The sequence below is a fragment of the Myotis yumanensis genome, unplaced genomic scaffold, assembly GCF_028538775.1.
Source record: "Myotis yumanensis isolate MYYU_CA2020_CCGP unplaced genomic scaffold, mMyoYum1.0.hap1 SCAF_1, whole genome shotgun sequence".
NCBI classification, from domain to species: Eukaryota; Metazoa; Chordata; class Mammalia; order Chiroptera; family Vespertilionidae; genus Myotis; species Myotis yumanensis.
The window spans coordinates 239,403,953-239,419,738 of NW_027223752.1; the positions used below are offsets into that span (position 1 = coordinate 239,403,953).

General features: G+C 64.0%; 1 protein-coding gene across 2 annotated transcripts in view; it reads left to right on the forward strand.

Moving 5' to 3' along the window:
- The window catches only part of POLN (DNA polymerase nu), an 87,563-nt gene that overhangs the window by 67,838 nt on the left and 3,939 nt on the right, over nucleotides 1-15,786 (forward strand). For both annotated transcript variants that reach the window (XM_070400366.1, XM_070400373.1), the window contains 4 exons: nucleotides 3,484-3,566; nucleotides 7,432-7,563; nucleotides 9,867-9,977; nucleotides 13,786-13,864. In XM_070400366.1, coding sequence (XP_070256467.1) covers nucleotides 3,484-3,566; nucleotides 7,432-7,563; nucleotides 9,867-9,977; nucleotides 13,786-13,864 — 405 coding nt within the window. The remainder of the gene's footprint in view (nucleotides 1-3,483; nucleotides 3,567-7,431; nucleotides 7,564-9,866; nucleotides 9,978-13,785; nucleotides 13,865-15,786) is intronic.

Genomic DNA, 15,786 nt, shown 5'->3' on the forward strand with positions numbered 1-15,786 from the left:
TCAGCCCTCGCCAATTCAGTGGTTTTTAGTGCACTCGCAAGGTGTTGCAGCACCACTGTCTAATTCTAGAACATTCCATCCCCCAAAGACAGCCCAGACCCACTAGCCATCACTCCTCATCCCAGTCAGAGCGCACTGGGCTGTGCCCCTGAGAGCAGAGCCCAGGAGGGTGAGGGCAGCAACCTGGAGGGACACATCTTGCCGCCTGGGTCACCAGGAAGGGCTGGGCAGCTGGAGTCTGGGACACTCTCGGGTCTGCTGGTGCCCCGTGGGCCTCACCAGGGGAGGCTGGTGGACACCAGAGCCGTCTGGGGGTCCAGTCCCCAGGACCTGGGCACCGCAGGGTTAGGCAAAACGGGAGGCACCACGCAGGACCCTGAGAGAGATGTTGGCGTGGGATCCAAGCACCTCCCGCTCCATTCTGATGGGGCCAGACGGGAGAGAGAGGCTCGCACTGAGGGGAGAGGGGTGACCAGGCCGAGTGCGAGGGCGGAGGTGCAAGGGCGGAAGACCTATGGTCAGCGCCTGGAGCTGGCGCTTGGGAGGCCTGGGACGGGGGTGCAGCATCTTGCCCCCCCCACCCCCAGCTCCAGGCCAGCAGCTCCCATCCTCAGCAGCGCTGCCCCCAGCTGTCCATGAAGTTCCAGCTCAGGTCTGCAGGGAGCTCAGCACCAGGGCCCCGTCCCTGCAGGGGGGATGCGCTGCCAGGCTCCACAGTTTGAGGGGCATTGGGAGTTGGGGACACCCACAGAGGAGGGCCCAGACCTTGGGGTGCCTCTGGGTCTCCGCTCACCATTCAGAGTGAGGCGAGATGGCTGGCCTGTGCCCTCCCTTCAGAATAACCCAGCTGCTGGGCTCAGCGCCTGGGGACCCCGGAGCACCCAAGCAGAGGGGCCCCCTTTTCCAGGACCACCAGCTGCAGGAGAGAAATCCTCTCCTTCGCTTCATCCTCATCCTCATCGCCTGTGGGCCGGGACTTCGCTGAGCCTGGGCGAGTCTGGGAGCCCCATGGCTCGCTCCTGCCTCAGGCTCCCCGACATCCCCTTCCAGCCTCCCCGCTCCCTGGGCTGCTGCCTGGCGCCTGTATGAGCTCTCAGAGGCGGGTCAGCCCCGCCCAGCCCTGCCCCTCTCTCTCTCAGGACCCAGCTGGCCTGCCCTGCTGGAGGCCCTCTATCCTCCTCTCTGGATTTCTTCCTTTTCAGTCCTCTGCTTCATTGTAGCGGGACCTTGGGAGGGAGCGGGGAGCGGTTAGGACCGCCCGCGTCTTTATGGAGAGGCCGTCCATTGCGGAGTGGAGACGGGCTGGCTGTGAGGCGGGGAAGGCAGAGGGGACCCTGCGGCCCGGGTGAGGGGTGCCGGGCTCCTCCCAGGGGGAAGGGCGGAGGTGGCAGCAGCCGCGTGGGTCTGAGTGCACGTGTGCGGAGGGGAGGCTTGTCAGGGAGAGCAGTCCCGAGGGAGTCCGGTGGAACGTCCAGTGGGAACCAGGCAGTTACAGTCACAGGACGAGTGCAGAGGGGGGTCGGGGCAGACCTGCGGATGTCAACGAATGGGGGACTGTCACCCTCGTTACTGCCCTCGCGTTGACATAGCCACACGTGTGTGTGTGCGCGCGCGTGTGTGTGCATGTGCCCCGCTCAGCCACATGTCTGATTCACTGTCCCCCAGCAGCCCCAGCCTGACGCTCACCTGCCCGACAGGGGGTGAGCATGGGGAGGGGCAGGTGCCATGGGGGCAGGTGGGGGAGGAGGGCAGCGAGGGTCCCCCTCTGGCTGGAACTGAGTGGCCCAGAGGCTGACGAGTGGACAGCCTGACCCGTGACCCGAGGCCGTAATCTACCATCTGGCCGCTTCCTCCCGGGGCCCCAGAGGCAACGGTCAGGCTCACGTGCCGACGGGCAGCAGCCCCACGGGCCCAGCAGTGGCCTCGTGGCCGCACCAGATCGCCCTCCGGAGGGTGTGCGGGGATGGGAGGGAAGAGCGCTTGGCTCCTGCCTTCCTGGGAGACAGAGCGGCCAGGTCTCGCACGCGCCAGGGATCCGATGGTGCGGCCGCTGCAGAAGAGGCTGGCGGCCCCAGGGGAGTTAGAGTCCCCACACGACCCAGCCAGTCCCTCCTCGTTTCTGTCCACAGACACCTGCCCGCAGCCCTGGCCGGGGCGTCGTCCCACACACCGCAAGGTTGAGGGTTCGATTCCCTGTCAGGGCACATACCTCGGTTGCAGGTTTGATCCCAGTCAGGGTGTGTATGGGAGACAACCATCGATATCTCTCTCTCTCTCTCTTTTTCTCTCTTCCCCTCCCCCCTCAAGTCAATAAGCATACCCTTGGGTGAGGATTTTAAAAACTTGACGTGCTCACAGCAGCCTTCCTCACAGCAGTGGGAGGCGGGACAACCCGCGTGTCCGTCAGCACAGCAGGTGAGCGCGTGTGGCCGTCATGCAGAGTGGCTGCTGACACAGGCCTGACATGTACATGCATTTGCTCTGAGCGAGGGTGTGTTTGTTTATTCTCGAAACGCAGCCGTTAACAGTGCCAAGGTTAAGGTGAGGTAGACAAGTGGGCAAAACAGTCGAACAGCAGGAAAAGGACAAAAAAGGAAGAACTGCAACGGGGCTTGGAAATCAGGCGGTAAAATCACGGAGCTCAGGGCCGCCATGAAAATGGGAGGTAGGCAGCCCTGGGGCCTCACCCCGACGGGAACACCAGAAAGTCCTCACAACTGTCGGGACCAGCTCTGCCTGGGAAACCAGCTACGGCAGCGAAGCCGAGCTGAGCCCAGAAAGGCACTGAGCCATAGGACAGCGTGCGGTGCTGCCGGCCGCCCTCGGCCCAGCTCCCGGCCCTGCGCCCACACGGCCATCCTGGGGCCAGAGGCGCCAGCCGCTTCCTGGCAGGGAAGCGCGTTTGTGGGTTCTGGGTGGCCTGGGGCCTGCGTGGCCACCTGACTCAGAACTCACTCGCTGAGACCCCTGGCCGCTGCGGGAGAGGTGTGCAGAGTCCCTGAGAGATGAGAGCGCCACAGGGCCCGCAGGAAGCGAGGGCTGGCAGCTCCCAGCTCCTCCCGCTGGGCTCCTCCTGTAAGAGGAACTGCCTGGCGTCCCCACCTGGGTGTGCAGAGCCCGCTCCAGTCCTCCTGTCCAGCTGGGGTGCTGAGCTGACCCTCACACTGTCTGAGGGTTTAGCCCCTCTGTCGAGGGGGGACAGGCAGCAGCTGCTGGAGGCCCGCAGAGGGACGGGTGCAGCCCTGCCCACTCCCTGGGGATGCCGTTGGTGTATGTGGTTGGTGCTCCCATGCGCCCGGGTCGGGCTGAGAGGAGCTGCAGGAGACTGTCTCCCCCCCACCCCCTTCCCCGCCCCGTATGAGGGCGGCTGCAGGTGAAGAGCCTCCAGAGGAAGAACCGCGCGGAAGGGGGGTGGGGGGGCTCTCGCGGCCCCACGGCAGCCAGGGGCGCCAGTGCCTGACAGCGGGCCCTCTTCCCACGCAGGAAGGACATCCCCGCAGAGCGTGTGACGCACACAGACAGGGAGCAGACCAAGAGGGTGGTGTACGCCGTGGTGTACGGAGCAGGTAGGCGCGCTCGCTCGTGGCTGGGTTCACACGTGGCCCTGCCCCCGAGGAATCCTCTCCAGCCCAAGGCTGAGTTAGTGAGTCCCCCTGGTCCTCACACACACACTCCAGTCGCAGCTCCCTCGGCGCTACGCCAGCCTTTCAGACGAGGGATCAGGCCCGGAAGTGAGGGCACCCAGTCACCCAGTGGGAGGGGGTCTCAGGGCCCACAGCTGGGCAGGGGCCATTTCTGTGCCTTGAGTTGCTCAAGGAGCCCCCTTCCCCCTCCTTCCTAGTTCCCCTCCCCCTCCTCCCCCCTCCCCAGGGCCCAGGGCCCAGCTCCCCTCCCTCTCCTCCCTGCCTCACCCTTTGACTCTCTGACCATGGCTGTCTGGGCTTCTTAAATTCCTTTCTCCCTCTTGGTCATGGAATCAGTGGAGCCTGATGCCCCTCAGGAGAGGCTGTGGCCAGCCAGTCCCTCTCCAGGGGAGACCCATGTGGCTTGCTGGCCAGGCCTATGCGGGCCTCCTCCCTGGGGTCAGTTCTGTTTGCACATCGGGCTCTGCAGACCCGGGGAGAGCTCCCCTCCGGCCGTGGGAACCATCGCTCACAAAAGGAAAGGCAGCAAAACCGAACAAGCGGCCAAAATATCGACTCCACGTGGGCCACCGTGGGCCTCCAGAGTGCCTCGTCTGGGCCTCGGGTGACTTGCTGTGACGGGGCGGGAACCCCCTCACAGAGGCTGGCTCCCCGCAAGGCTCTGCCCTCTGCTGGAACCCCTCGCCCCAGTGTCCACAGAGCTCCCTCACTTCTCAGATCCCCGCCCTTGAGCAGCGTGCCTGACCACTGGTCTCACCGCGTCTGTGGGTCAGGAGTCTGGGCACAGCTTGGCTGGGTGTCCCGGGGCCCTGGTCTCAGCGGCGGCTGCACAGGGGGAGCACTTGGCGGCCTCCCTTTCTTGCCGGCTCTCAGCTCTGAGGGGCAGCCTCAGCACCGGCCTGAGCCTCCCAGTCTTGGCAGAGTCTGCACCGTGGGGGCTCTTCCTTGGAGACAGCGAGAGGGGAAGAGATGCCAGCGAGACGGCGCTCTGGGTGGCTGAGACTCTGGTAGAAACCTGACCAGCTTGAAGAACCGGAAGGCAGGTTGGAGCAGCCAGGGAATCTGGGAAGTGAAGGGAAACCCCAGAAGAAAGCCAAAGAGGAACACCAAGTTCTGAGTGTGAGCTCTGCCCAAATCTCTAGCTGACCCTAAGCAGTCAGACCAAACAACCCAGCCACGGCTGAAAGGAAAGAGCTGAGATTTTAGCTGCAGCCCAATGCAGAGGGGACAGTTTAAAGCTTAACTTTAGCCAAATTAACTGCCCCCCCTTAAAAAAATCAGTACCCCTGAGAAAAACAGAATTCAGAGTGTCTACAACATATCATTCACGATATCCAGGATACAATCCAAAATTACTAAACACGAAAAAGCAATATAACTTGATCCGTATTCAAGAGGAAAGGCAATCGTGGAATCCGATCCTGAGATGACCCAGATGTTGGAATTCGCGGACAAGGATTTTAAAGCCACTATTATAACTGTGCTCAAGGATGTAAAGGAAAAGATGCTCACAATGAATGAAAATTGGGAAATCTCAGAAAATCTAAAGAACCAAATGGAAATTCTAAAACTGAAAACTGCAGTCTCAGAAACAAGACATTCGCTGAGTGGGCTTAACAGCACATCAGACTGAGGAAGGTCTTGGCTGAGGCAGACCCCAGGCCCCAGCTGGCCACACCCGCCTGCACGTCTAGCCACCATCCCATTCCTGTCGGAAAGCCGGGGGAGGTTCCATTACAGAGCCGCAGCCGAGCGCAGTGGCTGGAACGTCATAGAAACAGTTATAGGTGGATTATTCCAATATAATGTACCTGTGAGCCCTAAAAGGGAACTTGGAGTTTTTTTCATTTCCAGCCAGATGAAGAGTCAGCGGGCCTGGGCAGAGAGGAAGGACTGAGGGCTCCGAGTCTCTCTCTTCGGGGAGCAACTTTGTGAAGCACAGGGCACCCCAGCCTTTCCCACTCTTCCTGGCCGACATCTGCCCCTTCACCCTCACGCGACATACGCACTCTTCTTCCAGCGCCTCTGCATGCACCAGCCGCCAGGGCCAGTCCGTCCCGGGCCCGCGAGGTCTTCCCTGGTCTTCACGTCTCACCTCCAGGCTGTGCTCCTGGACCCTGTTGTCTGGGGCCCTGGGGGTACCCCAGTGTGACCCCAGCGCTGGCCCCATGCAGAGGCAGCAGGCCCACGCCTGGCTCCAGTCACACTCCCGGGAGTCAGGGCTTCAGCCGCTGGTTGCTCTGGGCTCCCTCACAATGACGGAGCCCCTTGGAGCCGGGCTTGGCCCATCACCTGTTGTCCAGCGGGGCTCCCAGACCTGTCCTCACGGCTCCTCATTCTCTAGGCAAAGTCTCCCTCTCTGGGCCTGGCCAGGCTCTCGGTGGTTAGAGCACTGCTCCCATTCGCCAAGGTTGCTGGTTTGGTCTCCATCAACTAATGGGGAGACCAGTAAGTGGGACAGCAAGTGGACGTCTCTCGCTAGTCGACCATCAATAGAAAGAGGAGAGAATGGCTCCACGCTGACACCAAGCAGGGCCATCTGCTGGGAGCGTCCCCTGCCTCTGCTCATGGGTCCCCCTAACAGCCCTCAGGGGTGGGGACTAGTGAAGAAATGGGGCCATTGCAGACCAGGGGCTTCCCCGGCCCCACAGAACCTCCCACAGTGACGAGCTGCTCTGACCCTGTGGCCACAGCACCTGCCCCCAGCAAGCTGTGCTGAAAGTCAGGGTGCCACCCTGGCACTCGGGGTGCTGTCCCACCACAGCCCTTGCTGAGAGAAGCTTCACAAGAAACCCGCATCCCCTAGGAACCAAATGCTGATCTGGACCAAAGCATGTGTCTCACCATAAAAACGCCAGGGAGGGAGCTCCTGGGCCCATGTCCTCCTAGCTTGGCCATGGAGCTCCCTCTTCCCCCTCCTCCTCCTTCTCCTCCTCCTCCTCCCTCCCCTCCCCCCTCCTCCTCCTTTCTCCCCCCTCCCCTTCCCCCCTTCCCCCTCCTCCCCCTCCCCCCTCCCCCTCCTCCTTCTCCCCTCCCCCTTCTCCCCTCCCCCTCCTCCCCCTCCCCCTCCTCCCCCCTTCCCCTCCCTCCCCCTCCCCCTCCCTCCCCCTCCTCCTCCTTCCCCTCTTCCCCCTCCTCCTCCTCCCCCTCCTCCCCTCCCTCCCCCTCCTCCCCTCCCTCCCCCTCCTCCCCCTCCCCCTCCCTCTCCCTCCTCCTCCTCCTCCCCCTCCTCCCCCTCCTCTGTGCCCTGGCAGGACTGCTGTGCTGGATGGGCCCAGAGCGGGGCCTGCACCTGCCTCATCCACGGCTTCCCCTGCAGCACCTGGAGGCACTCAGCCGGGGCTGCTGAGTAAACGCATGTTCATCAGGCCCAGTCGGGGGCCAGCCCTCACACTCAGCTGGAAGCCAAAGCCAGCACCATCCTGACCAATCAGAGGAGACCAGTGGTGCCCGGGCCAGCATGGCTCGGTGGTCGAGCATCAACCTATGAACCGGGAAGTTAGGGCTCGATTCCCAGTCAGGGCACATGCCCTGGTTGTGGGCTCGATCCCCAGTGTGGGGCGTGCAGGACGCAGCCGATCCATGATTCTCTCTCATCATTGATGTTTATCTCTCCCTCTCTCTCCCTTCCTCTCTGAAATCAATAGAATATATATATATATATATATATTTTTTTTTTTTTTAAAGAGAGACCAGTGGTGCCAACTGGACCTCAACTCACGCGGCTCGTGCTCTCGGTCCCTCGTGTGAGTCGCTGCCTCTGATCCTGGTGTTTCTGCTCGGACAGGGAAGGAGCGGCTTGCTGCCTGCCTTGGAGTTCCTGTTCCAGAAGCCTCCCGGTTTTTGGAAAGTTTCTTGCAGAAGTATCGGAAAATCAAGGACTTTGCCCAAGCAACCATTGCCCGGTGTCACCAGACAGGTGAGCCCGCCGCAGCCAGAGCCATGGGCAGGCCCCTCCCCCTCCCTCACCTGGCCTGCAGCAGCTGGGGGTCCCTTGGCCCTGCTCCCAGGTGGGGGGCTGGACAGACAGGATGGCGGGGGCTGGGTGAGTGCCCAGCCCTGCTCTATAAATGGGACCAAAAGGCTCCGCCCGACAGGGGTGCAGGGCCAGGCTCTGCTGAGGCACAAAATGAACCGCTTCAGTCTGACTCGGTGACGGGTAAGGAGAGTGCATCCTGCCGTGAAGATGGAGAGCGCGCTGTCTGAGGAAAAATGCGTGTGCGTCCATGAACTTCCACCATCATCGGTCCCCGATGTCAGAGGAGGTCAAATAGCGCACGTTCAGGGCCACGGGGGATAAGAGTGGTCTCATATCTGCCTGTCGGCGTGGCCACTTGTCCGCTGCTCATTTGGAAGTTTACTGCACCCTAAACGCAGTAGGCTTAGCACAGAAGCAAATGGCAGTGGAAGGGTCTCCCTGGGACACTGAGGCACGGCCCAGCTGGCGCGTCACGCAGAGGGGAAGAAATACTTTGAAGGAATATTTTTAAGAAAAAGTGCGAACACAAATGGTTTGTATCCAACACGAGACATTTGGGGAAGAGGAGCCGAGTGAATTAGAGAAAGAAGGAAGGAAATGTGAGAGCAGAAATTCCTGGACAACCGAGGAGGCGGAGGGGGTGCGGAGGAAGCAGCTCGGCTGCACCTGAGTGAGGCTGGCATCGGCCCAGTCTTCCTGCGGCTCCGCGGGCTCCCTCAGCACCCGGGCTCTCCTGCCCCCCGCCCCCCGGGGCTGCTGGTGGCAGGTCTCTCTGAGCCTGTGCCCAGCCCCTCGTGCCAGGGCAGCCCCAGCTCAGACTCCTCCCAGCCTGACTGCCTGTCCAGACACTGGCCCGTGAGGGAGCCTTCGTGTGCGTCCAGCAGGGCTGGCTGGGACTCCCTGGGCCTGAGGGGTGAGTCCCAAGGCTGGCTGGGACTCCCTGGGCCTGGGGGGGTGAGTCCCAAGGCTGGCTGGGACTCCCTGGGCCTGGGGGGTGAGTCCCAAGGCTGGCCGGGACTCCCTGGGCCTGGGGGGGTGAGTCCCAAGGCTGGCCGGGACTCCCTGGGCCTGGGGGGTGAGTCCCAAGGCTCGCTGGGACTCCCTGGGCCTGGGGGGGTGAGTCCCAAGGCTGGCCGGGACTCCCTGGGCCTGGGGGGGTGAGTCCCAAGGCTGGCCGGGACTCCCTGGGCCTGGGGAGGTGAGTCCCAAGGCTGGCTGGGACTCCCTGGGCCTGGGGGGTGAGTCCCAAGGCTGGCCGGGGTTCCCTGGGCCTGGGGGGTGAGTCCCAAGGCTGGCCGGGACTCCCTGGGCCTGGGGGGGTGAGTCCCAAGGCTGGCTGGGACTCCCTGGGCCTGGGGGGTGAGTCCCAAGGCTGGCTGGGACTCCCTGGGCCTGGGGGGTGAGTCCCAGAGAAGCCTGCAGCCACTGGTCCTCATGGAGACCATAGCCCTGACCATTCTGGGCCCAGGAGCCCCACTTGAGAAGAACAGTGCACTGTCAGTTCTGAAATGGGGATGGAACCTGGTGTGGGGAGAGCTATGGGGCCAGGACCCTGCAGACAGAAATGCGATAGGGGCTGCCGGGGGTGGGGGTGGGGGTGGGGGGGTCTGACTTCACTTAGGGAGCTCACTGCAGCTCTGCAGAGTGGGGAGTGTCGCTGTCGCCTCTCACAGCTGCAGGTGCTGGCTGGAGCGGGAGCCGGAGCTGGAGCCGGAGCCCGCCCTCCCTGAGACATAACTTTCAGCAGGTCCAAATGGGAAGTACATGTGCCCTTTGACCTAGAAATTCCGGCAGACACTGTAAGGAAATAAAACGATCATTAAATTCCTCCACCCACCCTTGTCACATATCTGCCCTGTGTGCTGTGCTGGTGGAGGGACACCCGCTCCTGAATCTCAAGAGGCGATGGGACCTGGCCCGACACGGGACGGTCAGGGCGTGGGAGCGGCTGCACCAGTTTTGGAATCAGCTGAGGGAGGGCGTGCAAACATGTGTCACTGGGCAGGCAGCGAGCAACGGCCACCCCTGCTGCGCTTGTCCCCACACGAACGGGCTGGGCGAGCAACAGACCCGGCGGCCTCAGGGCCAACCTCCCAGAGCCGCTCTGGCTCAGGGGTCCCTGGAGGGTCCTGCTGGGAGGGTTCTGCTGGGCCCGTGGCCCGAATCTGAGGAGCTGTGTCCACCAGGGCACCACACTGCCTATCTGCATCTGCCCCTCACCCTGCCTTCCTTCCTGTGACCAGGCTATGTGGCGTCCATCATGGGCAGGAGGAGGCCGCTGCCAAGGATCCACGCGCGGAACCAGCAGCTCCGGGCACAGGCAGAGCGGCAGGCGGTGAACTTCGTGGTGCAAGGTACCCGGAGCCCCCAGCTTGCCTGCTGGGTCCATGTGCTGCCCGGGTTTTTAGCAGCTGTAGGGCTAGTGATACCCATCAGATCACCCACCCACAGCCCCGCACCCACAGCCCCAGCCCCCACAGCCCCACACCCACAACCCCACACCCACAGCCCCGCACCCACAGCCCCACACCCACAGCCCCGCACCCACAGCCCCGCACCCACAGCCCCACAGCCCCAGCCCCGCACCCACAGCCCCACACCCACAACCCCACACCCACAGCCCCGCACCCACAGCCCCGCACCCACAGCCCCACACCCACAGCCCCACAGCCCCAGCCCCGCACCCACAGCCCCGCACCCACAGCCCCAGCCCCCACAGCCCCACACCCACAACCCCACACCCACAGCCCCGCACCCACAGCCCCACACCCACAGCCCCACACCCACAGCCCCGCACCCACAGCCCCGCACCCACAGCCCCACAGCCCCAGCCCCGCACCCACAGCCCCGCACCCACAGCCCCACACCCACAGCCCCAGCCCCCACAGCCCCACACCCACAGCCCCAGCCCCCACAGCCCCGCACCCACAGCCCCGCACCCACAGCCCCGCACCCACAGCCCCACAGCCCCAGCCCCGCACCCACAGCCCCGCACCCACAGCCCCACAGCCCCAGCCCCGCACCCACAGCCCCGCACCCACAGCCCCACACCCACAGCCCCGCACCCACAGCCCCACACCCAGAGCCCCGCACCCACAGCCCCGCACCCACAGCCCCACACCCACAGCCCCGCACCCACAGCCCCGCACCCAGAGCCCCGCACCCAGAGCCCCACACCCGCAGCCCCGCACCCGCAGCCCCGCACCCAGAGCCCCGCACCCAGAGCCCCACCGCACCCACAGCCCCACACCCAGAGCCCCGCACCCGCAGCCCCGCACCCGCAGCCCCCGCACCCACAGCCCCGCACCCACAGCCCCGCACCCAGAGCCCCGCACCCACAGCCCCACAGCCCCACAGCCCCAGCCCCGCACCCACAGCCCCGCACCCACAGCCCCACAGCCCCAGCCCCGCACCCACAGCCCCGCACCCACAGCCCCACAGCCCCAGCCCCGCACCCACAGCCCCGCACCCACAGCCCCACCGCACCCACAGCCCCGCACCCACAGCCCCACAGCCCCAGCCCCCAGAGCCACGCACCCACAGCCCCGCACCCAGAGCCCCAGCCCCCAGAGCCACGCACCCAGAGCCCCACACCCACAGCCCCGCACCCACAGCCCCGCACCCACAGCCCCACACCCACAGCCCCAGCCCCCACAGCCCCGCACCCACAGCCCCGCACCCACAGCCCCAGCCCCCACAGCCCCGCACCCACAGCCCCGCACCCACAGCCCCAGCCCCCAGAGCCCCAGCCCCCAGAGCCCCGCACCCACAGCCCCACCGCACCCACAGCCCCGCACCCACAGCCCCGCACCCAGAGCCCCAGCCCCCAGAGCAGGAGGCAGGCCGGGTGACACCACATTGTTTGCCTCCGGTTATGCAAACGCCTTAGTCACCTTCAGCCACAGCGTGTGAATAGCTTGTGTCTCGGCAGGAGGTGAGTGAGAGACGTGATCAGGGGCTGCACACCACGTGCCATGAGCTGTCACCACCTAGGACTCCAGACTCACAGATGGAGGGCGGAGGCCCCAGGCCCAGAGAAGAAGCCTGGAGGATGGATGGGTGGATTCCAGCCCCTCCCCCCTGCCCGCTGCCCTTCTCCCCCAGGGGCTGTTCCACAGCTAGAGGAGGGGCCCAGCCGAGGACAGAGGTCAAGTCCCAGCGCATCCTACAGAGAGCCCAGGAGAGCGGGCAGCAGCTGCTAGGACGGCAGCTAGGATCTGCCTGGGCTCAGTGTAGGGTCTTCCCCAGTCCTGTCTCCCGGCCCGACCCCTGGACAGGACCGAGGATGGTGACGCCTCCCCATCCTCAGGTGGCACTGATTCCGAGGCAGGTTCTCATGTATGCAGGAGTGGTCATGACCCCATTTCTCCGTGCACAACGTGTGTGCACTAGGTGTGTGCATGGGGTGTGCACTAGGTGTGTGCATGGGGTGTGCACTAGGTGTGTACACTAGGTGTGTGTGTGCAGGGGGTGTTCACTATGTGTGTGCACTAGGTGTGTGCACTAGGTGTATGCACTAGGTGTGTACATGAGGTGTGCACTAGGTGTGTACATGGGGTGTGCACTAGGTGTGTACACTAGGTGTGTGTGTGCAGGGGGTGTTCACTATGTGTGTGCACTAGGTGTGTGCACTAGGTGTGTGCAGCGGGTGTTCACTATGTGTGTGCACTAGGTGTGTGCACAAGGTGTGTGCAAGGGGTGTTCACTATGTGTGTGCATTAGGTGTGTGCAAGGGGTGTTCACTATGTGTGTGCACTAGGTGTGTGCAAGGGGTGTTCACTATGTGTGTGCATTAGGTGTGTACACTAGGTATGTGCACTAGGTCTGTATACTAGGTGTGTGCACTAGGTGTGTGCATTAGGTGTGTGCAAGGGGTGTTTACTATGTGTATGCATTAGGTGTGTGCACTAGGTATGTGCACTAGGTCTGTATACTAGGTGTGTGCACTAGGTGTGTGCACTAGGTGTGTGCAAGGGGTGTTCACTATGTGTGTGCACTAGGTGTGTGCACTAGGTGTGTGCACTAGTGTGCAGGGGGTGTTCACTATGTGTATGCATTAGGTGTGTGCACTAGGTGTGTGCACTAGGTGTGTACATTAGGTGTGTGCAAGGGGTGTTCACTATGTGTATGCATTAGGAGTGTGCACTAGGTGTGTGCACAAGGTGTGTGCAAGGGATGTTCACTATGTGTGTGCATTAGGTGTGTGCAAGGGGTGTTCACTATGTGTGTGCACTAGGTGTGTGCACTAGGGGTGTTCACTATGTGTGTGCACTAGGTGTGTACACTAGGTGTGTACACTAGGTATGTGCACTAGGTGTGTGCATTAGGTGTGTGCAGGGAATGTTCACTAGACACCCACTGTGCACCTGGCACTGAGAGGCCTGTCCCCTGTGCTGGCAGGACCTGGTCAGGCCAGACGCAGTGTTGGCTGAGTGAATGCCCACCTGACCACGTGACTCATCCCCACCCATACCCGGCTGCTCTCTGCCCTGCGGAGCTGAGGTCACCCACGAGTGACGGGCATGGGAAGGGTTGAGCCACACCGTGCAGTCACTGTGAGGTCACTGTCAGCTGGTGTGACGGGCGGGATTCTAGTCCGTGCCCACGTGCGTGCCCCCGTGCGGCAGGACCTGTGCGCATGCAGGACATCACGCCTGTGACTAGGTCGTGCTACATGGAAAGGGGGTTTGCGGGCATGAGGAAGGCCCCTCGTCAGTTGAGTTCATGGGAGGGGGATCACCCCGTGGGCCTGACCTACTCAGGTGGGCCCTTGACAGCAGGACTCGGGGTCAGAGCTGGAGACCGACAGCCACGGTGCGCGCCCGCTGGCCATAAGGAGCAAACTGCTGGTGCCCCCACCGTGAGTGGGGCGGCCTCCAGGACCAGTGCCCTCGGCCCACAGCCAGCATGGACCCGGGGACTCGGTCCCTGGCTGCAGGGACATGCATTTCCCCAGCACCGAGGTCCCAGGGGAGTGGGTCTCCCCTTGCCCAGCAACCAGATGGGGGCCCGGCCGAGTCTCGCACTGGTGTCAGCCTGATGGGCACCCATGGGGCTCCTGACACGCAGGAGCCAGGAGGGGGTGGGCCCAGTGCTGGGCAGCCGCTGGGGCCTGGGCCTGGGCCTTGCGTTGTTGGTGCAGCAGGACCTCTGTGCCCGCAGGCTCGGCCGCAGACCTCTGCAAGATGGCCATGATCCACATCTTCGCTGCAGTGGCCGCGTCCCCCACCCTGACGGCCAGGTCAGTGAGCGAGCGGCGGCCCGCCCCACCCGGCTAGCGCATGGCCCTGCAGTGCCCAGGGCGGGGGCGGGGGCACTGCTCTCAGGCTGGCCGGCAAGCGCACAACCAGCTCCCGTCCACCCCTGCGTCTGAGTCACCCCCAAGCCAAGGGCTTCCCCCGAGTCTCCTGTCAGCACCCCTGGGAGGGCCCTTCCCCCCCAGCACGCTAGGGCCTGGCACAGCAGCACGGTGGCCACAGGCCCTTCACCTTGGGGCACTCTGAGGTCCTGAGGTTCACCTGGTGCAGAAATGTGTCTCCCCAGGCCCTGGTGTCCCCTTCTCAGAGCCTCTGAGCTCCTTCAGGCACAGCAGCTGCCCCCGGAGGTGGGTGGACCCAGAGCTCTCAGGACACAGGCTCCAGACTGTCCGCTCCCACCCCCTTCAGTGAGGGAGCTGGTGCCCAGCTCCTGCTGCTGCCCTGCCCCAGGGCCAGCGTCCCACACACCTCACAGGAGGACCACCGGGGCTGCTGGGGCCGCAGCTCTGTCTGGTCGGCCTCCACCGCAGTCCCTTCCCCCAGTTGGCCCTCCAGAGTGTCCCCGTGGCTGGCTACAGAAGCCCTCGCCCAGCCTCTGCTGGCCCAGGACCACCCTCCCAGCTCCCAGCCCCCGGCCCTGGTGCCCGGCACCTCATCTGGAGTCCCCAGACAAGTGGGCATGTCGGGCCCAGGAGGTCTGGCTCCCTCCTCCGCCGTCCCCAGGGTCACTTGCCAGAGTGGCCTGTCCCTGCCGAAGGGCCCTTCGCAGCTGGTCAGCGTGGCCACCGCTGAGGGGGGCGGGCGGGTGGGCAGCAGCGGCTTAGTCACCGTCTCCAGGCATGGCTGCCCCTTATCTGAACCCTCCCACCGCTCAGAAGCACCTGTGTGTCTCCACAGACGCCCAGTGTCCACCTGGGCCTTGGAGCCTTTCCTTCGGCAAGTTCAGCAACTGGGTAGAGTCTGCGCCAGGCCCAGGCCCAGGCCCAGGCCAGGCGGGGGGAGCGGGCCCGAGACCCAGTCACCCTGCCGGTCTCCACCCTGCAATCGGGGCTGGTCCCTGGTTCTGCAGGGACGGGGGTGGGGGTGGGGGGCAGAGGCAGGCACAGAGTGTGAGAGGCCTCCTCTGAGCCATGCCTCGCAGCTGCGCCCAGGTCTCCTGAGGGTTTCTGCTTGGCTCCTCGTCCATGTGTCCAGCTCTCTGTCTGCGCGTCCAGCTCCGTGTCCGCACGTCCGGCTCACTGACCACGTGTCTGGCTCTCTGTCCGTGCGTCTGGCTCTCTGTCCATGCGTCCAGCTCACTATGCATGCGTCTGGCTCACTGTGCGTGCATCCAGCTCACTGACCATGTGTCTGATTCACTGTCTGTGCATCCGGCTCTCTGTCCATGTGTCCGGCTCTCTGTCCGTGCATCCGGCTCACTGTCCGTGCGTCCGGCTTACTGTCCACGCGTCTGGCTCACTGTCCGCTTGTCCGGCTCTCTGTCCACGCATCCGGCTCACTGTCCACGCGTCCGGCTCACTGTCCACGCGTCCGGCTCACTGTCCACGCGTCCAGCTCTCCGCATGTCCGGCTCACTGTCCGCTTGTCCGGGTCTCTGTCCACGCATCCGGCTCACTGTCCACGCGTCCAGCTCTCCGCATGTCCGGCTCACTGTCCGCTTGTCCGGCTCTCTGTTCACGCATCCAGCTCTCCGCATGTCCGGCTCACTGTCCGCTTGTCCGGCTCTCTGTTCACGCATCCAGCTCTCCGCATGTCCGGCTCACTGTCCTCTGTGGGGTCAGTGGGAGTGGAGGGCAGCCTGGGCTAGCTCACCCCCTGGCAGGTGCTTCTATGGGGGAGGTGCGGTCTAGAAGCCTGGCCTGTTTCGGTTTTGTGGGACTGGTACAGGGGCTGGTGTGTGAGGATT